The 27,281-nt window shown below is 36.8% G+C and overlaps 2 protein-coding genes across 9 annotated transcripts in view; one reads left to right on the top strand and one right to left on the bottom strand.

Annotated features, from left to right (window-relative positions):
- Nucleotides 1-14,037, bottom strand: part of LOC102049625 (solute carrier organic anion transporter family member 1A2) — a 30,222-nt gene extending 16,185 nt beyond the window's left edge. For 2 of the 7 annotated variants that reach the window (XM_027797386.2, XM_027797380.2), the window contains exons 1-4: nt 6,007-6,056; nt 4,491-4,604; nt 2,111-2,233; nt 856-997 (exon numbers count right to left, since the gene is read on the bottom strand). In XM_027797386.2, coding sequence (XP_027653187.2) covers nt 856-997; nt 2,111-2,170 — 202 coding nt within the window. In that variant the 5' untranslated portion in view covers nt 2,171-2,233; nt 4,491-4,604; nt 6,007-6,056. Of the gene's footprint in view, nt 1-855; nt 998-2,110; nt 2,234-3,231; nt 3,371-4,490; nt 4,605-6,006; nt 6,096-10,989 lie in introns of those variants that run through there. The other 5 variants (XM_027797388.2, XM_027797385.2, XM_027797383.2 and 2 more) reach the window with 4 other exon arrangements.
- Nucleotides 6,135-23,177, top strand: IAPP (islet amyloid polypeptide). Of its 2 annotated transcripts, none has more exons than XM_027797390.2 (7): nt 6,135-6,399; nt 7,448-7,542; nt 9,464-9,539; nt 14,142-14,262; nt 19,760-19,856; nt 20,003-20,137; nt 22,673-23,177. In XM_027797390.2, the coding sequence occupies exons 2-7, from the start codon at nt 7,538-7,540 to the stop codon at nt 22,860-22,862; spliced, it is 624 nt and encodes a 207-aa protein (XP_027653191.1). In that variant the 5' UTR covers nt 6,135-6,399; nt 7,448-7,537; the 3' UTR covers nt 22,863-23,177. The 2 variants fall into 2 exon arrangements, with proteins under 2 accessions (XP_027653191.1, XP_027653190.1); XM_027797389.2 differs by having other exon boundaries at nt 6,140-6,399; nt 22,670-23,177.
- The last annotated feature ends 4,104 nt before the right edge of the window (nt 23,178-27,281 follow it).

Here is a 27,281-nt window from a genome sequence, read left to right as displayed (position 1 = left end):
TAACTTTGAGCTGCCCCATCAGACTGCTTTGCAGGAAGCAGCATGGTGTTGCCAGCAGTTTCTTCTTCTTGCACATGCAGATATAGGAGACAAGGGAAAAAAAAGCCTTGTCTCCCCTCCCCATCAGTGTATATGACCCTTTTCAGATCATTTCCTCAGCTGAGCCAGGGATAACGATCCACATTGTACCATTTATAAATGGTATAAAACACATCCTCTAAAGATCTTTATTTAGATGGGTTTGAGCTATCAGGCCTTTTGTTTGACATTTTTGGCAATGACAAGACAGAAGCTTGTCACTGGGCAATAAAACTCACTGATAGGCAAGGCAAGTTTCACTAAAAGTAGAACTGGAAACTTTCTTTACACTTGTACAGGTATGAAATCTTGAAATACTGTTGATTCTGAGTAAGGAGACAACCCACTCCAACCAACTTTGGGACTGTAAAGTCCCAAAGACAAAGACAAAGACTGTCCCAAAAGACAAAAAACTTTGAAAGAACTGTAAAATGCTACATATGACCTTAAATTCAAACAAAGTTTATAAAATCTTTCTGGTTTGTTCAGAAAAATTCAACATAAAGCTCATAAAGTATTTCTATTTTGTTAGTTGCTCTGTCATATCTTACAATAGTGCAGAAATTAGCTGAACCAGCTTTTAAGCCTAAACTCCCTCATTTAAGTTGTCCTGTTAGTTTCCAAGGCACTAAATGTGTAAGTACCAGCTGACACAGTAGGAGAGAGTTGGTCACTTACAGTAATCCACAGATTGCTATGGACACGAGGGTCACTAGTACATGCTCAGCCCATGTATTATATTTTCAAAGAATAAGAAATAGTAAAATGATTGATTACCAATTTCAAAGCTTCCATTAATGATCCCCACTAAAGAAGCTGGAATATTAAACTGTTTCTCTATCTGTGTGTACATGCTGTTCATGTAAGCACCAGACATCGTTTTACCAACATATGCAAGTGATAGTGACAGCAGAAACACCTAGGAAGGAAAGAGGACAACGCATAAAGAATTCAAATTACATTTAGGAATATTCCATGGTTATTTTCCCCATCAAAGATGTGCTCCCAACTGACACAAGTGAACAGTTCTGTTCCACTGATATGTGCGTAAATCCTATCACCTATCTTTGTGCACAGAAATATGGCTTCTCTAAAAAAAAAAAAATGTATTTTGTTCTTCACCTGCTCCCATTGACCAAGAAGATCTTCAGATACCTTGAACCCCATTTCCCCAGGCAAGACAGGGAAAGCACAGCCTCTCCCATCACGCATCTGCTGCAGCATTGCCATCTGCAGGACTGAGTAACATCTGCAGCCAGACCAGGATGCAAAGACCTTTGCACCCTTTGCTAATCTGAATGACAAATTACTTGCAGAACTAAGATTGTTTCCTTTAATCGAATTACTTGATCAAGTATCTGCTCTCCCATCTCGGTAGAGGTCATGAGCCCAGAACGAGTCATTTCAAACAGGAGTAAATGATGTATCCTTCTTACAAAAATCTAGTAGCAACTGACAGTAAAAAAATAAATACGAGTATAAGCAGTAGTATTCAAATCCTTCTAACTTTAGGGCTCAACAAACAGTATTTATGAAATGAAATCAATAGTATTTTTAAATATATTTGCCATAAATGCTAAAAAGCATAAATAATGTATCTGAGCTTTGAACTACTGTTAAAACCAAGCTAAATTTTACAATATTTTATACCGCTTCTTTACAACTTGAATAGTCTAGGGTACACCTACAGCCAATTTTTACTGCCATGTCACAATCGGTAAGGCTTATTTCACAGGTTTAAGAAGGAATGGTAAACACGTCACACTAAGGGGGTTACACACATTCAAAGGTGGAGCTTCCAAGGAGCAATCAACCATACTTCCAACACATCACAGAGTGTAAAGTTCAGGGACATAAAAAGCAACACGTGATTGCTTACATACTTGCTTGACCTCGGTTAAGGCATTAAGGATAAGGAAAGAAACAGAGCTTATTCATTCATTTAGTCTGCACTGCAACTTCTACCAAACCACTCTAAGTGCAAGCAATTACAGTTGTGTGTTCATACAAAATTGCTAAAATATTTCTGTACCTTAAGCTTAGAAATGCAGCAGAATTTGTTCCCTGTACGAGGCTTCTCAGCTTCTTTCATGTTGCCTTTTTTAATTGATCCCAACGTCTATTTCTAAGTCTGTCCAATGATCCCGTTACAGTACTAAAATGATGAAAAAAAAAAGAAAGAAACGTTCTTGTCCCATGTTTGATAAAAATAAGATTCCTTCTAAGGTGTTTGACATTTGAGCATTTTAAATAATTTCAAACTGGATTCCAACAAAACTGGATTCCAACAAAACCTACAAGCCTATACACTTTATCCTAATCAAGAAAACTTGACATGTGAACATCAAAGTAACAGCAATCTATTTCTCTTCAGATACTAAATTCTGTCAGCAGATACAACCAGTAAACAAAGAACAGAAAAAAGAGATGTTCTGAGGGCAAGCTAGTTTGTCTGTAATACAGCTTTTCAGCCCCTTCACAAGCATTTGGTACTGACCATTGTAGGAGACCGCATTATGGAGACCTATATGTTTGAGTTGATGTATGCACCTGCCTCCATGGTCTTTATTTACTATGCCTGTCCTTGCTAGCCATAAAAAGAACATTTAGTTCTGCTCTGCATGATCTGTTGAGCTCTCCCCTGTTCCAGTGGCATCAAAATAAATGTGTTAATTTTAATAGAAACCGTATTGCAGACTAGGGTCTTGGAATTAAAATTAGGAGGAGAAAAAATAAAACAAAACCCACCAGGCCAAATTAAGTTCTAAATGGAAACAAACCAGACTGTGTTCTGGTTCCCCTCCCAAGATTTGCAAAAACATCCCTCTTTATTTGTCTGCCTAGTTTTAGTCATCTCCATCTCAACTTAATGGTTAGACCTTCTGGTAGTGTTAAGCCACCTGTTTTCTTACACATCTTACATATTTCCAAAAAATGTGTTCAAAGAAGGAGCAATATATTCCAGGAATATACTCACCTGTAAAAGCCTTCACATCTGAGGGTCAGCACAATGAGTTAAACAGAGAGAACACCAGTTTAAAGATTTATCTGTAATGACTGCCACAAAGGCTTCATTAAATCAAGTTATCCAGTGTAGCTCCCTGCTGCCTGATGGAGTAAGCTGGGGAAAACCAGGGCAAGTCAGAGCCCTACCTTGTAGTCGGGATGGATATAGGTTAATTTTCTCTTTTTCAGCTCGAATATGCTTTCAAAGTGCAATCTTGCAGCACCTGCTCTTCTCTATGTTTTCCACTTCAGAATCATGGCTGGGGAGCAAGCTGTCCTTGACAAGCCCACCAATGGGACTGAATTGCCTTTCACATTCTTCAACCCAACACCCTCTCAGTCAATCTCTTCAAACACTAATTTCTACAACAATGTTAATCCTCTCAAATCTGTTTCTTAACTAACTTGATTCCTAGCAAATTAATGGATATTAACTCCTTCTATATCTACCTCCTCTTTTTAGTCTCTAAAGTATAATGCATTATTACAGCATTCCTGGAAATACTTACTTTACAATTAAGTGTAGGTGATCAGCAACTCAGACATTAACTATGATATATAAATAGTCTGTGTTTCTGCTTTGCTTAAAGATGCTTACACAAACTGTGTTCAATCACAGTACTAAACTGTCTTTATACAGCTTTGCACTTTCTGTGCAATTTGGCATCAAAGTTTCTATCCCAGGGAATTGTTTATGCCTTATCTTAATACTACTTTATGCAGACTGTAGTTCACCAGCGATGCCAAAAGGTGAGCAACAGAACAAAAACTGCAGAGGACTTTGTCTGTCCTCTTCTGCTTCTAGGAGCTGGCAATGGGATTCTGTCCCTTACTGTACTAGTCCCTGCATTTCACTACCATACGCAGGGAGCATCATCTGGCTAATTACAGGTTTTCTCTTCTGGTGCTAACAGAAACAAGCCAGCAACCTCTGCCCAAGTTTCTCTCAGGGGCATCAGAAACATCACACTGCCCCTCATATAATTTCAGATGACAAAATGGCAACGTTTGCTTATCTTTTTTATTACCTTCTCTCAGACCAAAAATTATGGTACAAAAAAATGCATTTCAATCCATTTTTTTCTGGGAAGATTATTAAGATTATTGATTTAATAACTAAATAGACAGAAATACTGTTTCTAGCTATGTTCCTGAGGTTGCTTTCCCCAGATTTAAAGTATTTTTGTGGTCACAGTTGATCCAATGGAACAGAAGCCAACACAGACTAACAGCCTAGATTATCAGAGATATAGGTCCGTAACTCACTCAGCTCAGGTGCATTTACACCACACTTTAAATCTAGGTTAAAACTCAAACTACCACTTCTGTGCCTAAAGATGAATCGGTAGTTTTCCCACTCCCTTCTCCCATCTCCCTGCTCTCCATTGTACATTCCTTTTGCTCACCTTGCTTCCACTCTTGGGCTCTCCAGACTCTTCTGCAAACTTTTTTAACTCATTAAACAGGCAAAAATTTGATGCAGGAACAAGATTGCTTTCCAGGCAGTGAGTTGATCTGGCCTGCAGAATGGTTCAACAAGTGTCAGAATCACATAAGCAAAAGAGCAGGAAAGTGGAACCAAGGACATGAGAAGACAGGGGAAAGTGGGGGTGAAGCAGAGTAGGAAAAGATGGAGCGTGAAACCTGTCCATCTGAGCACCAGCAACGTGTTCTGTCACCTCAAATATTCATGGAACTATGGTCTCAAGCCCTATTCTAAGCTGCCCAGGGCAGCCCTGAACACAGCTGGCCAACTAGGATCAGCACAGCTGTAAGGAGATTATCTCCATCAGTGAACATCCATCAGTATCTATTTAGTCAACAGCAAGAGAAGAGGCAGCTTATGCTACTAGGATAGTCACATTGTGATGAAGTTCTGTAACAAACCACTTGAGGAATTTGCACTGGACAGGTGAGACTATTTGTGCAAAAGTTTGCCCTTGGGTTCTGATTGACCTACCAGCTACCATGTAAACACCTACACTTGAATCCAACTCATAAGCCTGTAGTGTTCACTGAAATTTCAGGGAAGAGGTCAATAAAATCCCTCCTTACAGGATCTTGCTTCTTCAACTTCCTCACTGAGTTGGAAACTTATTTATGGCAGACTAAAAGGCTAGCGGTAACTGCCTCTTCCAGCCATCTCCGCTACTGGACTAAATTTCCACAAGCAATCAGACAGACAGACAAGTGACCAGACAACTCATCTCTAGAAGATACCCACTTTACATAGCGCACAAAGAACTAAAGTGTGTCATGTGGACTGAAGTGTGTCATGTGGACTGAAGTGTGCCGTGTGGACTGTTTTAGAACAGGCTATAGCTACAAAGCAGATCTATAAAGTACAGCATCTGATGTAACTGGGGCTGAACAAGGTTGGCTTAAAAACAAAGCAGGTACATCCCGTGTGGATCAAAGCAGGCTTATTCAGAGTAGCTGACAGCAGCAGTCTAGCATTGAGAGACAGGAGTTTGGACCCACCTGTCCTACATGAACTTGTAAATACATTTTATAGTTTTAAACTGTATTTCACCTTAGCTAACCAATACAAAAGAGAACAGCAGCACACAAACATCTGGATTTCAATGTCTATGAAGCAATATTCTGCAAATTGCCTTGCCCAAATCCCAAGGGGACATCCTATTTTCAATGAAAAATGCATCTTCCATTTTGCTTATCTTAGTCATATAGATAAACTGATAAGTCCATGTTCTGTTTACAAAAAGGATTAAAAATCACGTGACGTAACCAAGCAGCGGGCAATTACAGCATCAGAATTTTTAACTAATTTATTTTTCCAGTTGCAAAAAGCATTCTGAAATCTTGTTTTACTAGGCACAGCTCAAACTGTTACTCAAATGCATACACTGTTAGACTGAGACAAAGGAAAATATTCTCATGGCAAAACAATTAGATACTTACCGTTTTGAAAAGGTTTTCAGAAGAAACTGATATTGTGTGCTTAAACTTTGACTTCTATTCTAAACTGTTGAAAATTAACCCAGGTATAGTTACTGCAGAATTTGTGGTTTTGCCAGATTATTTCAGCTGTGCATTTTAGAGCACGCACTCAGATTGTGAAAGACATGGCAGGCTGAGTTCTTCATTAGAAAAAAATTAAGCCCATCTCTTTCTCTTCCCTGCCAAAAAAGGCCAAGAGCTACAGCCGTGTCAGATCCCTGAGCGTGAATTATTGACACTCCTGCACACTGAAGACATGCAGAGAGCGCTCACAAGCAAGAAAGGAACGTCAGGAGTGCACATCACTGCAGAGATCTACAGGCCAGGTGGTGTCCTAGCAAAGGATGATACAAGGTCAGATTGGAAGAGGGGAATGAGTTTGTGTTTGTTTTAAGGGGGTGTTTAAGCCTTGAGTTAATTGTATGAAGAGCAGTGCAGGCATAATCATTGGCCTTTTCTTGCCGTCTTGGAATGATCTGGAAGAAAGTGTAGCCCTTCCCAGTTGGTATGAAGCACTTGGAGGCTCAGCTGCAGGGCAGAACTGGGTCTGAACCAAAAGTGGAGAAAACAACCTCAGTCCCTGAAGCACAGAGGAGTAAAATCACTCTTCTCAGCATCCCCAGCTGCTGGTCTTCAGTGTTTCTTCTCAGTGTAAACAGCCTTTCTGGATCTGTTTTTGAAGTCTCCAAGTTACTAGCTACTATATAAGTGGGGTATTGTTAATTCTAGAAGGGGGCAAAGAACCTAGTAATTAGGCACTGCAACTTTCACTAGAAGCACCCTTTCCTTTGGAACCTTTGTTGAATTAAGACAATTCACCACGCCAAAGTGAAAGATAAAAAAAAAGCCACCCATAGCCACATAGCCGTTGTAGTTGTCCTACAGGGTGGGTGTTGCTAGTTACTGATTACCAGACGTTACAAAATCAGAGAGTAGTTTGACCAAGTGTGAATAGTTCTAGCTATGTGACAAGAAAACATTACGTGACTTTTATCAGATCAAGTAGACATCACATCTAAGAATCAGTAGATCCACCTTTAAGTACTGGTGCTGAAGTAGGTTTCATCTGTGACCTTAAGTCTATTGTTGACACTCATGTTTGTCTCCCTTACAGAAATAACTATTAATGCACATGAAAAGCCTAAATGCAAGGTCTAAAAAGTGTGGTGAGGGTGGGATTGGGGTTAATGAAAGCCTAGCTCTGAGCGCAGCTTCCAGGGCAGTGTTTCTCAGCTTCCTGAAGGAGCACCCGGCCTTCCTGAAAAACTTCCTGAAAAACTTCCCTGGACTACCGCGTAACCTGTCTGGGAGGGGGAAATAACACACCAGAGAGATACTTGGCATTTTTGTCACACTGTATGTTTTTGTCTCACAAACTTACAACTCTACTGCTGTACTGAAGAACATTCTGTGGACCCTCTGCTGATGCCTTACAGACAGGTAGCCCTGCAGGCAGCTGAGGATCCTGGCCTGCTCTGTGCTGCACCAGAGCATGAGGTGAGGCATTTTCCCCTGGGATTTCTTATAATAAAAGTTCCCAATTGTAAATTTCTAAGAACATACCTTTTCAGGTTTTGCACACTAGAAAATTTCTCAAGTAAACATCTATTAATGTGATTCTAATATGTGAAAAGCTTCATTCTACCTCAGAAAATATGCATTTCATATGAGGTATAGTGCTGCTTTTTGTTCGCACCTCAGGATGGTTTCCAAATCACACCTGATGGCTGCCTGTGCTGGGATTTTGCATATACACTTTAACTAGAAAAAGAAGTTCTCTTTCCACCTTTGATTTCCTTTAACTAAAATCTGAGGTAAAGTCTTATTTCCCACTAAGATATATTGAAGGATTTCTTGCATTTTATATTTTCTTCACTTACCCATTGTCAATTTGGAAAATTAAACAATCCTCTGGCGAAGTAAGAAGAAAACATAAAAACTGTGGTCCAAGTTCTGCCACGTACTGCTTTGTGTTCACCAAAGACTGTACAATGAAAAAGCAATAGCGAACAGAGGCAGAAAATGGCTGAGTATAAAGCTGCCTTAACTCCACGTGGCCGTCCTTGCTTTCTTTAAAAAAACAGCTAACAGTGATGAGGGAAGAGGACAGAACCCACCAAAAAGGCACCTGTTCAACAGCGTATGTCAACAATATAGTATTCATTCAAGTGTAAAGTGACTTCTCTGCTGTACCCATACCATGCTTAACAGCCCTCTGTGTATTACTAAGCCTTGTTCTATGTAGGAGAGGTGTCTCGGTGTCATTGAAGTATTACCCTCGCTTTCGCATTAAAAATAACTTCAGTATTCCAGTTGTAATAGTTAGCTATGGAAATGTGACTGCAAGCACTGAATCAAGAGATTTGGCTAGGAGAATGCACAGGGAATCAGATATATATTTATCTTAATTGATTAGAAACTAGAACTGTAGATCTGTCTAGTTGGTTTTTTACCCTGCGTTTAGCTATTACAAGGATTTGCCAGTCCTTTCCTCTTTCTGTCTTGCCCCATCCGTTTTTCTAATATTTCACCTCATAACTATTTGTAGAATACATTCTACATATATTTTATATTTTAATCTGTGCCTATCTGGGGGAGGAGACACCATGATTTTGTCTACAGAGATCCTTATTTTCAAGCCTCCCTATCCATCATAATTATTTAAAAGTGAGCTTCTGAGATGCATGCAAGTATTCTCAGTGTCTACAGGAAATGAGCAAACCAGTGAAATAAAAGCCATTGTCTGGGAGTGTAATTAATTATTAAATAAATAACCATTAAATAAACTTTGATGAGATAAAAAAACATAGTAACATCATATGCACAACTGTGTAATTCTACAGTCTCAGTCAGATTATTTTGTTCAACAATAATTTTGGCTCAACGTGAGCAAGACTGAAGATTCAGACCCAGCAAAAGAATTACAAAAAATAGAAAGCAAAAATTCATTTAAAATAAACACTTCCTTATAGATGGCACTTAACAATTTGCTTTAAATACTTATCTCCGCATCAGAAAAAAATAACCCAGGTGCCAGTTTACATGATGTATAGTTTGTGCCAACTGTTACATTATTTTCTAGCTCAAATTTAGAGAACTAGATAAACACACACATAGACATAAGAGTTTTCCCAAGGACCGTTTACATTCAAACCTTCTCGCTTGTGTTCTATTTTTCTGTAGCACTATGAGAAAGGAAGTACTATTGGAATTACATCAGTCTTTGCTTCATGGAGAAAGTATGTTAGAGACTTTTGCCTGCAAACAAATGAAGGCTAGTATCCATACATTTGGCTCCACAGTCCTGTGGAGGAAAAAGGCCTTTTACGCTGATAATGAAAGAATCCTTCCAATGAAAACAGTATTTTCCAAGAAAAATACGTTATACTGAAAATATATTTATTTTAATTTTTTGTAGCCTGAAAGTGCTGGAGAGCTTTTTCATTTCTTCAGGCTTTTTGGAAGCTGAAGGATGCTGGGGGAACGCTTTTAGGGTAAGTGCATGTTCTCAATCCTCAAGTAGCTAATTGTAGCCTACTTGGGTGATCTGTGTGCATAAAAAGTGCCTGAAGGAATACACCCTAAGGCCCCTACATGGGCACTTCAGTGACTTCTGTGAATTTTCAGTGTTTGGATGTGCTTAGGTGACACTGGGAAGGAAACACCTGCTGTACAGATCTTGACCTTTATAATCTGCTTTTGTTTCAGCACACAGCCTTCAGCAGTGGCACTGGGGTGAATGAAGAGAAGGAGTCACTCCCAGCCATTTGCTGGTGATCAGCAACATGTACAAATTAAATACCTCTCAAAAAAAACCCAAAAAAAACAGGAGTGGAGATATGAAATCAACATATGTTCACAAATGCAGTTTAATTTTCAGTAAATTTATGTAAAATCCAGTGCATTTGGAATTCAATATTTTTTTCTGTTGTGATTAATTCACGGATAATACAGCTCCGACAACTTAGCATACTGAATTCCCATCTTCTTCATGGGATTTCTCCTAAAGGCCATATTTGCACCAAGTCCACTTCTTGCATTATCAGCACACCGCTTGAAAACCTAAAACTCCAAATATTTTTTTCTGTCTGGATAGATTTTCTGTCTGGATAGATTTTCTTTGAGGGGCCACTCTAGTCATTCTGGTGCTTCAATATAAGGAAAATAACTTGAGATAGTCAAGTATTTGTATAGAATTGGGTATACCCTATTCTTAGCAAGTAGTTTTGTTGAAGATCCTCATCTAGAGTCTCACAATAGGCATTAGAATCAGATATTTCCAGGGAGTAATTTATCCCATCTTAAGACAGCTGTCTAAAATAAGTGGGAGGAAACAGTCTCTGGAGGTCCTTCTTTCTTCCCTTTGATTTGAAAGTCTAGAAAGCTACCTTAGTCTAGATAACTAACTTTTAGACAGATAAAAATCAGGTCAGGTGACACCTGTAATCGTTATCTCTCCTTATGTCATTCTAGATCTACTTATCTTGGCCAAAGAACAAAAAAGCCTGTCAGCCAGCAGCTCCCAGCATAAGATCCCCTTACAATTGCTTATGCAAGCTCGCAGGAAATTCAGGTGGTCTTATGGAAATCAGTAGAAGTTCTCAGTACAAAATGCAGAGGTGATGTACAATTACTGATCCTAGTCTAAATGTATATGTAATGATGAGTTACCTACCAAAAATACAGAAGTCACTTCTGGGCTCACTGTAAATACATGATTTTGGAAACAAGGACTAAGTAGCTCTTTCACAGCACTGCAGTTGTAAACAACTGCAAATGCAACTAATTCAGGAAAAGCTGGAAATATGAGCTATGTCTCCACAGAACTGAGCACTACAGCAATCATGGGTTGCACATCCCATAGGATATAGCATGGCAACCCAGATAAGAATGTCATCACACAGATTTAGTTTGACTATCTAGTAAGATTTCCTTTTCTCTCACCTCAACAGAATGCATGTCAGCTTCAGACTAGCTAAAGATTCTGATCTGTCTTCGATTCTCAACTCTGCCATTGACTCTGTACCTCCCCCTTAAACCATCATCATCTCAATCTTTTCGCCTGTAACACAAGAACAATAAATAGTCGTGTACAGCAAGCATTCAGATCCATACATTGGAAATAATATTGTCTATGGACAAAACATTAATTGTTGTCTATTCTCAGTTTTCAACTATTTATTTAAACTAGTGACACTGTCATAACAGTTTCTTTCTCAATAAAGCAGTTTAGCACATCAATTTCCACTTGTATGGATTTGGGGGTTTAGCTTTTGTTTTAGCAAAGCAGGTTTATGTCTTCCAGCCTTGTAGCAAACTTTATGAAGACATAAAAATCTGTGTTCTTTGTAAAATTTGCCACAAGGCTCAAAGACATTCTCTTACACAAACTTCCATTTTTAAATGTTAGAAAACAGAAATATTCCAATTGTCAAAACAGCGTTTCAGAATAAATTATCTATGTAAAAAAAAAAATACTGAAAACCTAATGATATACTTTTGGGCAGTACCTCTTTTTTTTAAATTACAAAGGGATTTCTTGTGTGCTCAGGTCGTCAGCTTTCCACTAATGAGGTGTACTGTCTCGTAAACATACTTTAAGAAAAGTTAAAGGAACAAATGTACTGTAGGTTGACTGGCAGTTCAAAGGCTTCAAAGTCTCTCTGGAGTCTTTTCCTCTTAAAAAATGACATTAACTATGATTCATCAATCAGCAGTTTATGTAACCTGATAGCATTTCACTTTTGCTATCCATCAAGTTCCCAAGTTTTTTGGTGTGTGATAATGCACCTTGTGTGCAGAGATATCATCAGGCTAGACACTGGTTACTACAAAACGCTTAAAGGAGATACACCTGGCCTTTCTAAGTACATTTTACACAGGGACCACTTCTAAGACAGCTTAATCCTAAAAGGTGTGAAACACCCAGTGGAAGCTCCAGGAACACAGGTGAACTTTTGGAAATCAGGCATGTACCTATTCATCTACCCATGAGCATGGCTTTCTAGCTACAAACACCTCATTTTTAAAACACAGGAAATCTTCATAGGATCCCCCAAAACAGGTATTCTTGCTCAGAAAGGTTTAAGTTGCATGAAATATACATCCTCTTCTGACAACAGAAATTAAAGAACTGACTTCAAATAACAGTGTACATTTAAGACATTCTAATAAAAATTACTTACCTCTATGGTGGCAATTTCTATGGTTCTTTTGACAGTTGTTTATTCGACTGCTACAGACTGTTATGAGTATTATAAAAGGCAATAGGATGATATATGACCTAGAGCAGTGGCTTGTAATGATCTATAACACGATGGAGAAGATTATGACTGTTTATGACAACAGTTCAAAAAATAATTTAAGAATGTGTTAACTCTTTAGCGACATGAAATAATATGAAATGTTATGTTGATGTGAAGTTATGTATGACATTGCCAACATTATTCCATTTTTTAACACAATACCAGTAAGTATGAACAACATGGCAATGTGATAGTTCTCCGATGTGAAACTAGCCATTTGCAGCCCCTTGCACCAGGAAAGCGTACAGAGCTTCTGCAAAAAGTAATAAAATCAAGCCTACAGTCACTAGAAGCATAGTCACTAGCCAGAGGTCTACCCCTCCACCTGGAATTCTGTAGGAATCCTGTAAATCAAGGAGAGAAACAAAAATTAAAGAAGACCACCAATCTAGACAATAATTCATGCAATAGAAAATACTCTGAACCCAAAAGCAGAGCTTAAGATACCATTTTAAATAAACAGTACAAATTTTAAAGACACCTTGTCCTGAAGTATATGCTTCTCTGCTGCTCTGCACAAAGTTCCTTTCTGAATCAAACACTGTAATATGATTTTTCAGCTTTGACCCATTGAAACTGTAGCATTCACTGACACAATATGTGTTAATATGAAATTATTTCAATATGTTAATAATTGAAACTTTCTAGAGCCTCAGGATTTTTTGCCTTGCAATAATAAATACAACGCCTTCAGTTTTCTGCTGGGTATCTGGTTCAATAACAGGTTATGGAAAAAAACATCACCTTTTGAATCAGCCATGTCACTTGTATCTCCTCCCTCTTTGTGAGAGCTTACATTTAAATACTGACTTTTTCATACTACTCATATTTTCTGTAATCAGAGACAATCTCAGCCAAAAGTGGAGTGGTTGCTAAACGGATGGAAACAGCAATATCTGGTGTAAAAGACACTACCATAACAGAGAAAAAATCCACTATTTTTTTCTAGATACATATGCTGAATTCCTAATGAATTTTTAATGACTTCTTACAGTAGAGAGACAATTTCATGTACTGATTCACATTCCCTGTGCTTATCAAAATCTTTTCTCATCACCAAGTAGAATGAAAAGGTCAGGTCTTAACACTCACACATACAATAATCCAAGCATACAGTAAATGCAGCCCTACTGCAACTCTCTTAGAAGAAGGGCTACCTTATTTTGCAGCCACATGTGCTGACATACCATAAATAAGTTTTTTCAACATGAATCCTCCTACATAAGCTACTATACTGCATTTGCCCTTAGTGAAAAATTATTATTAACATGACTGATTCTCAGTTCAGCACAACTCTCCTTTTTAAACAGCAGAGAAAATGCCACTATTAATAGCAGAGCTGTCAAGACAGGATCATCTAAAAGACTCAGAGCGTTTCAAGACAAAGCCAAATTGTCATTCTCTTGCTGCAGTTTGCAGAAAGGGAAAAAAAAAATCTGGTTTTTAAAGTGAGACAGTTTAAAAGAAAACTTAGTTAAAACTTATGCACTGGATCAGGTAGGAAGGGCTGACATGATTCTGTGTAGATTTATTTTGAAAACCAGTAGTTTCTCTTATTGATGAATGGTTCCATTTGCTCTATACTTACTAGCAATTCGCCTCCTCTGAAATAAGTCTGGGGAGCATGGAGGGTGGTTCCTGGTCTCACTGAGTCTTCTACAGATGTCTGTGCTCTTTAGAAGATGCTGGGGTGGGGAAGGGGGGGTGGAGAGTTCTCGTGGTTACACTTAGTAAATCAGAAACAGCACTTTGACACATAACTAATTCCTTAATCTCTTTTTTCGCTCACAGGAGCATTCAGGGAGACCTCATTCTGCATATTCAGTAACAATAATAGTCACTCCAGACTCTTCTATAAGGAGACCCAGGATGCAAATTTACAATGCACTGACTCTGCAAGGAGGTACTCCAAGTAAGTACCTTAGTACACCATAGCCTTCCTTTTAGCAAAATTATTTGATCTGAAGGACACATATGAGTCCACATGTTATAGGACTCCTATTGTAGTAGTGGTATGTATACATTACAGCAATATATTTGAAAGCTGAATACCTTTTTATAGATAACTTCTTATAGACAATGACTTTAGAGAATTATCATAGCAGGAAGCAATGGATGGCTTAAGTTACCAGAAAGGAAGAACATTAGTACTATTTTGTATTACTTATTTACTGCTAGCACTGTCTAGAGTAACATTAATAACTGAAAGAGAGTTCTGCTTTTGCTTATACTTCTGGAAGCAAGCTGCAGAAGAGGCAGGAGAAAAGAAAAACAAGAATTTAAACCTTTTGTTGTATTCAAAGGTAAATTGTTGGATACAAGCCAGTAGAAGCCATGCAATTAATACTCAATAATCTGCAAGTGGGAATGGTATTAGAAACTATAACTCATCAATCACTGTGCTGTCAATTCTGACTTTTCTGATCTAAACATGGGAGATTCCCAGCTATAGGAACCGATTCAGCACAAACTCTGCTGAGCTCATTCTCAGAGCAATCATTAGCAATAGCCCTTTGAGTCTGCATCACAGTTCTGTCAATGGTGTGAGCTGAATAGCATGACACATCATAAAAGCTGGGTTTAAAGTATTGTTACCTATCCAAATGACTTCTTTCCATTTGCTAGTCAATTCCATGGATGGCTACCCTTCATTTCTGATTCACCTGTTTTTTCCACTGGGGCAGAAATCATTAACTTTGCTCGTATTACCTCTTCCACTGCTTCTTCCACATTTCTTCCATAGGTTTAACATCAGTTTTGGGATCAACAAGAAGAGCTTTTTGAGATTTTATCAGTACTGAAAGGGCCCACACCTAATAGGAGTAACAAAGAAAGTTGTGCTAGCAAAAGCTTATTTGATAAAACAATATTTGAATGAAGCAGATCTACTGTTAGTACCTAAACTGTGCAAAATTACAACTCTACACACTGGAAAGTACAAACCTTGTAGTATTCATCAACATAGCACCAAGCAAAAAATACTGGAAAGAGAGTATTATAGCCAAAATTTTAATCCTTTGGCATCCAAATGTAAAAATTTAGGGAATAATCAAGGTTCCTAATCATAGGTGTCTAGTAGTCTGCAGTTGCTATGACAGTGTCCTATCAGCCAGGTTCATGAATCACAGTCCCGGATATTCTAGGACGTATAAAATGATGGCAGAAAACTATGTTTAGACACCTGATATACTCCTCTAATTTCAGATTTGGCCATTTGAACACAAGGCACTTAGACATTTTCAGAGGTGCTGGCACTATCAATGAAACCTTTTTTTTATACTTTTGTTTAGAGGCTTGATTAAGACTTATTTAAAAGTAATCAAATGCTAGTAAACTGTTATAAAAAAGAAACAACTTGGTCAGATCACATGAAATACTGTGCTGAACTCGTATAACAGCTACAAGCAGTGACACATGCACCCTTCTGTTTCATTACTGGTCGTATTTACACTGACGCATATTAATGCTGCTGTTATAATTTCTGCTCTATTAAAAAAAATTAAATAAGCCCATTTCAGGTTAATGCCTAAAGCTTTTCCTTTTCTGTTTTGGTACAACAGGAAAACTAAACTGAGTTATTCACACGATTCTAGTTACTGGTAACTGAGCAACAATGTAATTTACTGGAGACATCTAGCTTACACAGCAGAACAGCATCTAGTAAAGTGCACGCAACAGGTAATATGGTTTCTTGTCACTCTCGCAAATGGGAAAAAGACCCATTACCAAAAATCCATTACCAAAGATCTTAATGTGTGTTATTAATGTTATTAAGTAAATGTGGAACTCAGAAATTGAAAATCAGTCATTAAAAGTGGGAAACAGCTGTCTAGCAGGTGTCACGAATAGCCTAAGAAAAAGGTAAATACGAGAAAGGGAGGGAGATAACCTTAAACGCTAGGAACTGAGCACATAAAAGAGTTAAAGCATCCCTGATGGAATTCATTTCACATACATTTAGATACCTGCAGTGTAAACATCTGTATCTGAGCAAGTCACTGAAGACTGTTTTTATAGCCAAGAAGGAGAAACAGGCACAAATCATCTGAGCTCTGCATTAGAAACAGGGACTAGAACGGTGTCTCTATTCATCTTGCATTTAGTCAGACAAATCCCATTCCCCAGTATATAAAAGCTGCAGACACTTGAGATGAGGCTGGTTCCCTATTCCTCTGCTGTAAGTACATCACAGTGCAGCATGTTCATCATCTTGCAACTCAAGAAATTTATGTAGGTAGTTTCTAGAAAGAACCAGGGTATTGGCATACTGTATCTTCTGGATTCTTTGTAAACCTCAGCTCTGGTGTTCTCTAACCCTCATATAGGCACACTACTTTTGACAATTTTTTTCATACAGAATTAAACACCAGTGTAAATATATAAACCATGTAACTATTCAGGGTAGAATTGGTCATGGGTTTCTTTACTGAGAATACTTGATCTTTTCCTTAGACTGATAACATTTGTTATGCACAGTAATAAAGGTTTTTTTTCTAAGATAAAGGTTAAGGATAAAAGAACAAAAATAGGTTTCTAACCACTTCACTGAATGCCACTAACTGCACAGTACTTAGTGCCAGGTTCTTGAAATCTGAGTTATGAACAGTTCTGCTGTCAAAGAGATTCCACAATTTCATATTCCACACTTGTTTGTGTGGAAAAACACTACTCCTGCTTAAGAGGACTTGTAACAGATGCCGTAATACCTTAATTTTGTTAATATTACATCTGACTAATAGCTGGATAGAGTTATTGTTGACTCTGCCAAAATGCTATGTGGCCCAGGAGGAAGGCAATGGTCCTGGGGCACCATGAGCCCAGTTTCATTTCTACAATGCACTGAGGAATCAGCCTTTCTCTTCCCTCAGATCATTACAGGCTCCTCAAGACCTCTTGCAGGACAGCTAGAATTAGGATTTGGGACCAATATTTCTTTGAAAAGCCTGTTTCACTTCTTATGTCAACACATAGATTGATTCAAGCTTGATACAACAACCATTCACTTAGATGCCTTAAAGCAGAAGATTTTAAAATCTTAGATGCAAACTGCATCTGATCTATCCATTGCTTTTCAGGAATTGAAATAACATGAGCTTGCCTTTTCACAAGAGCTGAGAGCATACACACCGCTACTGAGTGTCAGTGGGACCCAGATCTCTTCCCACCCCAGAAGCACACCAAGATATTTTCAAGTTCAATATTCAAGCAATGAATAGTGGCTGGTGTCAATCACCAGCCAGACTATTTTGCATAATTGTTTTTTTAGCACCATTCTATCTCTGTAAAATGGGTCTAATCAAGCCTTCATTTCAGAGGAGTGAAATTGCTACAGTGCAAATAACACCAGAATGTTATTTCATCATCAAATGTTAGTAAAAATAACAACAGAAGACTCTTTAGAGAGATAAACTTGTTTCAGACGTTGCATATTGTCATGGTGAAGATAAAACAACACTGCGCTTACTTCTCTTACACTGGGACTGTCCATTCAGAAAAGGATGACAGGAACCTAGGAAAAAAAAAGCGTATGATCACATCATTAAAAAGAGAGAGCAAAATATCTGTAAGCAGCATCCCTTAAACAAAATAACAAAAAACCCCCAACCAACTAAAAAACCAAACAAACCAAACATTTTGTCACTTGTTAGAATCTTATTTGCAGACTAGCTGTTGTATCAGATTAAGAGGCTACTATCACAGCTAAATATTCCTTCTGCATTCAACTCAAGTATGCCTGAAAAGAGCCAACACTGGAACTTTAGCCATTTCAGTGAAAATCTGGTGTTGCAGACTAAACTGACAAAGAAAGGGGCTTCTAGTTAAGACAATGTACTTGGCATTGAAGCAGTTATTAATTAATTCATGTTCTCTGGGATTATGGAATACGTATACAATAACTTCTTGTCGCAGAAAACTTTGCCTGAGCTTTTGTGCCAGCATCTTAACCTCCATAAATAAGTGAAAGACCTGTTTTCCAAAGGCATTTGGGCTCCTAAAGGCAACTAATAAGACATTTAAAAAAAAGGTAATTTTCCTGAAATCAGGGAAAAAACAGTTCTAATCTGTATTCTTAGAAATCTGCAATCAGGTAATTTATTAACACTGGATTTAGTCAATTAAAGACTGTCTATTTTTCCCTGAACCATATCCTGTGCACACTAGAGAAATAAATTTACACAGGCAGCTTTTATTCTGGCATTTCCTAGCTTTTTCATCCTAGTCTTTGCCTTCTTAAGATTATTAACACAATTTTTATGCATAACATAGAGAATCTACAGTGTTAGTAAAACATTTGACATTAATAATGCCAAAATTTTCATTTATAATTATACTTAGCTGAAAAATTGATTGCTACCTTGTTACCCTGAATAATCATTCTATCTGTCAATTTAAATAATTTTCAGTCTTCTTATTCTTCATACAGCTTTTATCCCTTCAAACATTTTTTCTGTTTTGATCATTACATACTTCTACAAGAAAACTCCCCAACTTTAACTATTCTATCGTTCCTAAGATATCTGTTTTCTTATATTTCAATTATTGCTGATCTAGTGTTTCATTTACTCTGGCTTTCTTTATAACTTTTGTTACCTTATTTAGCGCTTGAAAACCCCCACAGGGAATATTACCTCAGCATCTTATCAGAACCGTAAAATTGAGGCTGCGGTTCTGATGTGCAATATGCTATTACAGTATCTTCACGAGGGCATCCTGCTTATACCAGGTTAATATTTACTGATGTGCTAATGTAATAATGACCTACCTGCCTCTGCTTCTCTCTGGGGTAATTTTCGTCTATAGGGATGGGAATTAACGACAGTCTCTCTGTGCTGCCTGATGTCAGAGCTGAGAAAGGTGCGAAGGGTATATAAGAGCCGTATTGCTTGTCAGCAAGGAAGGGGAAAAGGGATACTCCAGAGCTAGATGCAAGCGTGGAATTGTTGTGTGCACCCTTCTTGCTAACACAGGCGTGCTTCTTCAGTTAGCTCCCTGACCAGTAAAAGGTAAACAATTTCCCTTTTTCTCTTACTTACAATGCAGTGCAACAGATGTGCTTTCAGGAAAGCACAATGTTTCTCATTATTAATCAACAGCATTTTTCAGGAAAACGCTAAGTTAACTTCAAGGTAAATTGCACCTGAGACCAGAATTTGAGACTGCAACATGCTGGGAAATGTAAACCGGAGATAAGGGAAAGGATTGAAACTACTAGGTGGAAAATGAACATTTATTGTTGAGAGCTATCTGTCTGAAACTGCATTGTGTCACTAAACTTAGGGGGATCTTTTTTATTGTAGACTGTGAAAAAGACTAGCTGCTGTTGATTTAGGACAGAATGGGTATCAGTAATAGAGTATGCTGAAGAGTATTTGGGTTTGCTTTCAGTTTTGAATCATTATTCTTTTCAGAAAGTTTGGAAGCAAAGATGTGCAACCTAAAGCTGTCAGTTTTCTTCATTGCACTTTCTGTCACTCTGAGCTGTTTGGAAGCTACACCTATTGAGAAGTGAGTAATAAATAATTGTATTTATTTCTTTTTAGGGGAAAATGTGTTTGGATTATTGCATTAATTGCTTTTGTTTTCATGTCTCAAATAATATGAGCAAAAATACAGCCATTCAATTTCACAGGGTATTTTATTGTTGTTTAAAGATTGCTATCTGTGGCTGATGATCTATCTGATGGTACTTCCAAGAGACAAGGATGGATATTGCCAGTAATGTCACGGAATACACTCTTAGGACTTAGCGAGGAAATGCCAGAACAATCAGCAGCAAAGACAAAAAGGTATTGATTTTCCCTGTTTTTTCTAGTCATATCAGCTAGGATCAAATTATGAAGTAAACTTTGTGCCAGTGATATTCTGTTACTTGAGACACTTTATGTCTGTTGCTTATTCTCAAAAAGAACTGAGAATATCCTTCTTCTTGTAAACAGAGCCATTCTGTAAGCATAAAGATCAAAGTATTCAGGGTAGAAAGTGAAATCCGGAGACAAAAGTTGCAGATCTTGTAATCGCTTTACAATTATAATGCTTTCATGAATTAAAAAGGCTATAAATAATACATTACCTTGAGAAGAAAGGTGTATTTTGAAAGGGCCTTCTTTTTTAAATTTGTCACATTTTCAAGCTTGAAGGGGAAAAAATATATAAATACCCTTCTTAATAACACTAAGTCTTTGGTAGAATGGAATTATTTTATAATATAGCTGTTTCCTTTAAGTAATATTTCATTACAGAGTTATATATCAATTTAATCACGGGAAGGAGGAAAAGAAGCAATTGGTTCTAATAGAATTTAACATGTCTGAAATGCATTCATGTTTATAAATCCATTTTGAAATCAATATTCATGTAACTTTTCAATGAACAAAATAGCATTTCAGAAAGTATTTGTGATTTGTACTAAAAGATAAATAGCACCGAACTGTTCTATGTTCATCAGGCTTTTGAGTGAAATTCCTTCAGTGACAATACTACCATGGATAGATTCAGTAAATACATGTCTCTATAGCTGCCTGTTCCTTTCATTTCAAATTTATAAAAAAATACCATTTTTATAAAAAAATATTTAAAAAATATCATGACAATTTGGTTATCTTACGAAGTATTTTGATAATGGAGACTAAGTTCCCACTTTTTACAGCTATTACTTCAAAGAACCAACTGTAATACTCAAACACAGGGCATCACCTTTGTGAGTGTGGTATGCCTTATCTGCTTTTCTGGGCCCTTGGTTAGGGTTAGGGTTAGGTGAACTGTCTCATTGAAGCACATATTCAACTCAAAGCTGCAGATCAGAGAGCTATCAGGTATAATGGGTTAAGTCAGACCAAACAGCAGTTAGAATCTAGTAGCTTCCTGTAAGGACCAGAGTTTTAAACTTGGAGTGTCAGGCCCTAATTTTGTACCCTTAATGAAAAAGAGAATTCTGCCTCCACAAACAAATCAAGATTTCCATGAGAACCCGTTGCTGTTTGAACCTTATATGTTAAGGGCTTGATTAAACTTGATTGTTAAGGGCAGAAATACCCATGGAAATCTAAGAGAAGCTATAGCAAACCCTATTCAAACATTTCTTTTAAATACAATTACATATTTAAAATATTAAATGCTTAGAAATTGCTGCGAAGAACCAGTATAATAGACATTTCTCTCACAATTCATATTCCATTCTTAGATCAATACAAATAATTCTAAAAGTATAGATGACCTTTTAGATAACAGATTTAATCAATCAATAGGAAAAGGAACTAATTGGTAATTGCTCAGAGATTCAAACTGGGAAATTGTCACTCTTCACTGTACATTTTTTGTTGCAAACTCTTACCTACCTCATGCCACATCAACATGAAGAAGCCCAAGAAAATTAACAATAACTTAGTAAGTAATCTCAGCAAGAAAATATTTCTGTCTGAAGGAATAACATAGTGGTCTAAGAAAAAAATTTGAAAATCCAAGCTCTCTCAAGGTAACACTTTTATTACAATTGAAAAATGAAAAAATCTCATGCTATGTAAGTTCTACATGGAGTTCTGTAAATGGTCTGTTGATTCAGACCATAAAATGTTATTTTTAGATATGGATTCTTCCATGGGCACCCTTCAAAGTCTCATCCAACAAATTATTATCTCCTACCACAACAGCACTTTCAAGTTGCTGCTGTTTCAATAAAGATATGGCAGCTTTTTTGTAGTGAAGAAATCTCTGTTTAGACAGAGCTAAATTTTAGCTAGTACTGAAGTTGGCAGAAGTTGGCAGCGCCTGCCATCTCTCACGATATGTGGTGCAGTTGGGAGAAAAAGTCTTTGGGCTCAATCCACTTGATGTGGGCTGGAAGATTACTGTGCACTTCAGTGAGAGCAGGATATGATTCTGTAGGAACAAAAGAACTAAATAAATGTTAGTGATTGTCATTATGTTAGTAATCCTCATGAAATCAGCAAGAGCTCTAAATAGGTTTAGAAGTTCAACTTAAAGCCAAACATTTAGTCACTGTTTTCACTTACTGTCTTAACTATAGTATCATTACAGGTTTTCTAGATGTCATAAACTGCTATGCAGAATATCAATAAAAATGACATATGACTGTTAAGGCCTTTGCATTTAAATAACCCCCATCATTAAAACTGGTAATAGCATACAGCACAAGATTTTTTTCCAGGCACAAAGTAGGTGGTAGGAAGATTGTAATGTTCCTGTATTTGTGCACATATTAAAAGAACTCCCACATTAGCACAGCTCAAATGCCTATTAGAAGTGGCACACTTGATTGCTCATCATTTGACTTAATCTTGGCTCTTTTTTTTTCACCTTAGTAGTCACCATCTGGAGAAACGGAAATGCAACACCGCTACATGTGTGACACAACGCTTGGCTGACTTTTTAGTTCGTTCCAGTAACAACATTGGAGCAATTTATTCACCTACAAACGTGGGGTCCAATACATATGGAAAGAGGGACACAGTCGGGCTTTTAAGCAAAGAACCCCAAAACAATGCACAGCTTTAGGGTGTTCAAAATACTACTGATACAGTTTTCATTAGGAGACCAGTTTTTAATGTATCAATAACCTCTTGGTCATTTATTACTTGTACAGTCCTTACAGTGCCTTGTTTTCTGTGTGTGCGTATGTGATTTATGTTCATCATTTCACTATGCATGTACAATGACATGCATAGGCTATTGTTTCAACACCATTAAGAACTCCAGAAATCTGCTTGTCAAATTCCTTTGTAAAAAAATACATATATATATATATATCATAATAATAAATGGAAAAGTAATTGCAACAGGGGGTTTTGTATTATTGCTATTATTATTATTATTAAAAGGATGAAAAAGATAACCATGATGTGTATGTCTTTATAGTCAGTTTGGTAAGAGGAAAAAAATCGTCTTAATTAAGACCAACAGAAATCAGAATGCTAACAGAAGTGATGTCCTAATGAAAGTAAACCAGAAGAATCTCCTGGTTTTGAAACATCTACAGTATCTTGTTTTGAACAACTAGATGAGACAAGATGACTGCACTGTGCATGTGATTATACCAGTTTACAGACTGGTCTTTTTCCATCTCAACATGCATTAAACAAGTAGAAGTGGCCTTGCAGCACAGATTTCCATATATACTGAGCATGGAATTTTAAGAATTCACAGTTCTTTCTTTAAGACAGCATCAGTAAAATGCAAGCATAATGAGCATAAGTGTTTTTAAATATGAATAAAAGAAAACTTAGTTAAGAAGCTAGCAGAAACACCTGTGCTTGGGTATTCCTTTCCTTGAACCAGAGTAAAAAAGGGAGGAGAAAACCAATAAACAGATCATGCATCCAAATGTTTCATAGAAACAAGGTAAATTTGCCCACTGGCATACTTACATCGCTACCAAAAATCCAACAACACTATTTTAGAGATAGGCAGACAATGGAAATTTAACAGTGTTATTTTTCCCTACCTCAGCCCAGTATCAATGCAGGTATCATGTTTTTTCCTTTAAACTGTTAAGCAAACTTTCATAGAGTTGACATCCTATATCACAGCAATAGTTGTTTTATCCATCATTTTCTCAGTGAAGACTTCACTATCATCTGAAAAACATTATTGTCCAATTATGAAAAACACTCAGTAGAAGCTTAGTTCTGGGGGAGCGAATGAAAACTTAATAATTGCTTTCAGTTGATTTGTTTCTGTTATAAAGTATGCCTCAAAATATAAACATTTTTGCTGATTTTAATGTTAAATGGCATATTCCCTTCATTTCACAAATAATACATGGGAATAAAAATTACTGCACAGAATTTCTGCTGTAAAAGTATTACTGATTACTTTGTTGAGAAAAGTTTCACCCTACATTGATGTTCTAATGAATATTTATTCTAAATTTTATTGAGAAAACAATTCATATGGTATTAAATCTTTCTAATATTTCTGCCAGCTTGAAACGCTTTCCTGATCCCAAACTGAAATATGTACAATGCTTTATGGATCAGCTTCTGCTCTTTAAGTTACAGTTTAACTACTCCAAACAAAGCACAGACATATACAGTTCCCCTGAACCCATGCATACCTTATTTTCTGCATTACGTATTCCTGAATCTGGTGTATTTGATACTGATATCTATTTAACACAGTCGCCCTGTCTGGCAAACCATGAAAAACGTTACTCATCTCTTAAATCAGTGAAACAACAGAGAAGGATAAGATATATCAATAGCTCATAGTGGGACCATCTCACCTATCTTTAGATGCTTTTTGTCTAACCAGTTGTCAGCACTCTCCTGCTGTTTGGTGGAGAAAGGCAGCTACTTCCAATTCATCCCAGCTTAGACTTCTATTTTAAGATGGAATGAATCACACTCTTGAACTGCCTCTATTTCTTCATTGACGGTAGACAGCGTCTAGACAATTAGCCGCAAATGGGCCCTTAACTTTACCATAACTAGAGTCAGGTGACACAAATCCCACCTGCAGTTGGTATGAACTGTTCAACCTAAAAAAAAAAAAAAAAAAGTTACAAAAAAACCAAACAAACCAACCCACATCTCAGGCTCAAAATCATCAGAGTGATCAACTCTCATGTTCTAAACTACATTAGTTAATTCATCAGTCAGAGCGTCCTGAGAAACTGCCTACACTGAGACTTGTTTCCCCATACATACCCTTGAGACCACAACTCTGCTACCCTGCCTCCTGCTGTGTAGTTACCACTGGCTGCACTTAGACCTCTTAGAGCAGAAGGATCTATTCATGGTAAGCCTGGATGCAAGCACAATCCTGAGAGACTGAGCTTGTAAAGGAGTGGATTAAAAAAAAAAAAAAAAAAAAAAGGAGAGAGGGGGAGAAGAGGGGGGAAGAGAACATTTAAATATTAATTTATCAGAACTCCAAACAGCATAACTTCAGACATTTCAGTGTACAAAGACTACCTGGTGAAGCCTAGTTATATAACAAAATCAATGCCTCTATCCATTTTTTTTAAATCCCAATATGTATTTACCTGCATCTTTAGGATCATAAAGATTTTTGGAGAATCTAGTCCTACATAGCTTTGGTTGTTTTTCAATTCATCTTTCAGAGAATATGCAAGAGAACAAGAATGTAGACAATGTGATAAACATGGCTATATTCCCTTTAAGAATAAAAATACTATATCGCTGCTTTTTAGAGTTTTCCTTAAAAGGAGTAGAATAGGGACATAATACTGAATTTCCCTAAATCAGAAGGGAAAGAATAAAAGTCATCAAACAAGTAAAATGAATGTTTTAAAAAAAAAAAAAAGTGGTATGAACATGAAGAATGTTTTAAATGTTGTAGTGGGCCCTAGGGTCTAATATTTCTTAGGAACTATGACAGCTTTATAAAAGACAGAAATCATATTTTTTCATGATGAATAGAGCTGAGGTAAGAAATAGATTTCACTTTTAAAAGCTTGGGCTAAAACTAAGAAAGCACACAATATTCATGGAATATAAAGTGTACTTTATTGAACATTAAATTTTGAATTAATAGTTTCAATTTCTATTAAGAAAATGTAAATATTTTTCTAATAAATAAGATTCTTGGTGAGAGCTTTAAACACTAGGTTGGCAAAGCTTCCATTCACTTCCAACAGTTATTAGCAAATCTGGAATTTACTGAATGGCTTTCTAAAACCATTTGGAAGTTAATACATTGATACTATGAACAAAATCCATTTCCTGTAACACATTACTGAGTATCTTCAGTAGCTGCCATCTTCGCTTTCTAGAACTAGTCTGGGTTTGAGTCAATTAGCTCACTTACAAATATAGTTTGACAGGTATGGCAGACTCTTCTTGTTCAGAGTTACAAGGTTAAGTAATTTTGTTGTCTAGCTTCATTATAATATAGAAAAAGGACTGCTCTACATTGCCTTTGCAATGCAACTAGCAGAAAGCTGTGGTTAGGTGTAACACTTCTCCTCACTCTATACAGAATATAAAAATAATGGTTGAAGTAACATGAAATAGAATCTTTCTATGTGACGTGGCAACTTCTATTTCAGTCATCTTATTGTTATCTCTATTTTTCCACACTCAGAAAAAAAATCCTACACTGAAAAATATATTTTTCTGGAGCTGTGTTTTGTGTGGGATTCAATAAACAGACTCAGACCTGAAAACCACCACTTAATCTAAGCTTCAATTTAGGAACAAAGTTGCCAAAAATGTGGATTCTTTATTGATCAGTTTTTCTGAAAACTTTAGACAAATTGGTTTCCAGCTTCAATTGCTATGTAAACTATATATCCTTAATTAGATTCAGTTAAAGAAGTGTTTCTCTAAAACCTATCTTCATATCAAAATGTTAAAAAAATTCTCAAGCTAGGACTCATATGCCATCAAAAGTTGAAAGTCATGACATCAGAAGATCGCTAAAGAATGAGACAATGGTGATAAGACATTAGATAAAACTGCTGTTCATTATGCAACAGATCTTCCCCTTGACTGCTAAAACATCTGAACAAAAAGAACACATTCATATGCATTTTAATCTTAACAATAGGACTGATTTGAGGAACAATCATGCCATTATTTGCTAGAAATGCTTTTATAAATACAAAATAAGTTTAATTATTCAAATTAAGAAACTTAGGCCTGCCTCTACTTTAATAACATTTTATCTCCACCTTAAAAGACTCTTTTTGATCCTGCATTAGAGACACTGAAACTGCTTCTTATAGGTAATTTTACAATATCCTTAGTATAAATGATTACTGCACAGGTAGCCCAAGATCTGCTGCAGAACAACTGGTGACACCAAAGGTGATAGAAACTGATTGAATTTAATTTCTTTAGTCCCAAGTTTTGATTAGTGCACCATCTATGTAGTGGGGGGTTTTGGTTTGTTTTTCAAAAGGAATTAAAATATTGGAATGTATTAAAATATTTAGAATTGTATTAAATAGAT

This window comes from Falco cherrug, chromosome 5 (assembly GCF_023634085.1).
Source record: "Falco cherrug isolate bFalChe1 chromosome 5, bFalChe1.pri, whole genome shotgun sequence".
NCBI lineage: Eukaryota > Metazoa > Chordata > Aves > Falconiformes > Falconidae > Falco > Falco cherrug.
Note: the sequence above shows the minus strand (reverse complement) of the source record. Positions and strands in the feature narration are given on the sequence as shown.

Coding starts and splice junctions, on each gene's coding strand:
- IAPP (XM_027797389.2), top strand. Junction 14,263..19,759: donor TCTGCAAGGAGGTACTCCAA/GTAAGTACCTTA, acceptor TATTCTTTTCAG/AAAGTTTGGAAGCAAAGATG. Junction 20,138..22,669: donor TCAGCAGCAAAGACAAAAAG/GTATTGATTTTC, acceptor TTTTCACCTTAG/TAGTCACCATCTGGAGAAAC.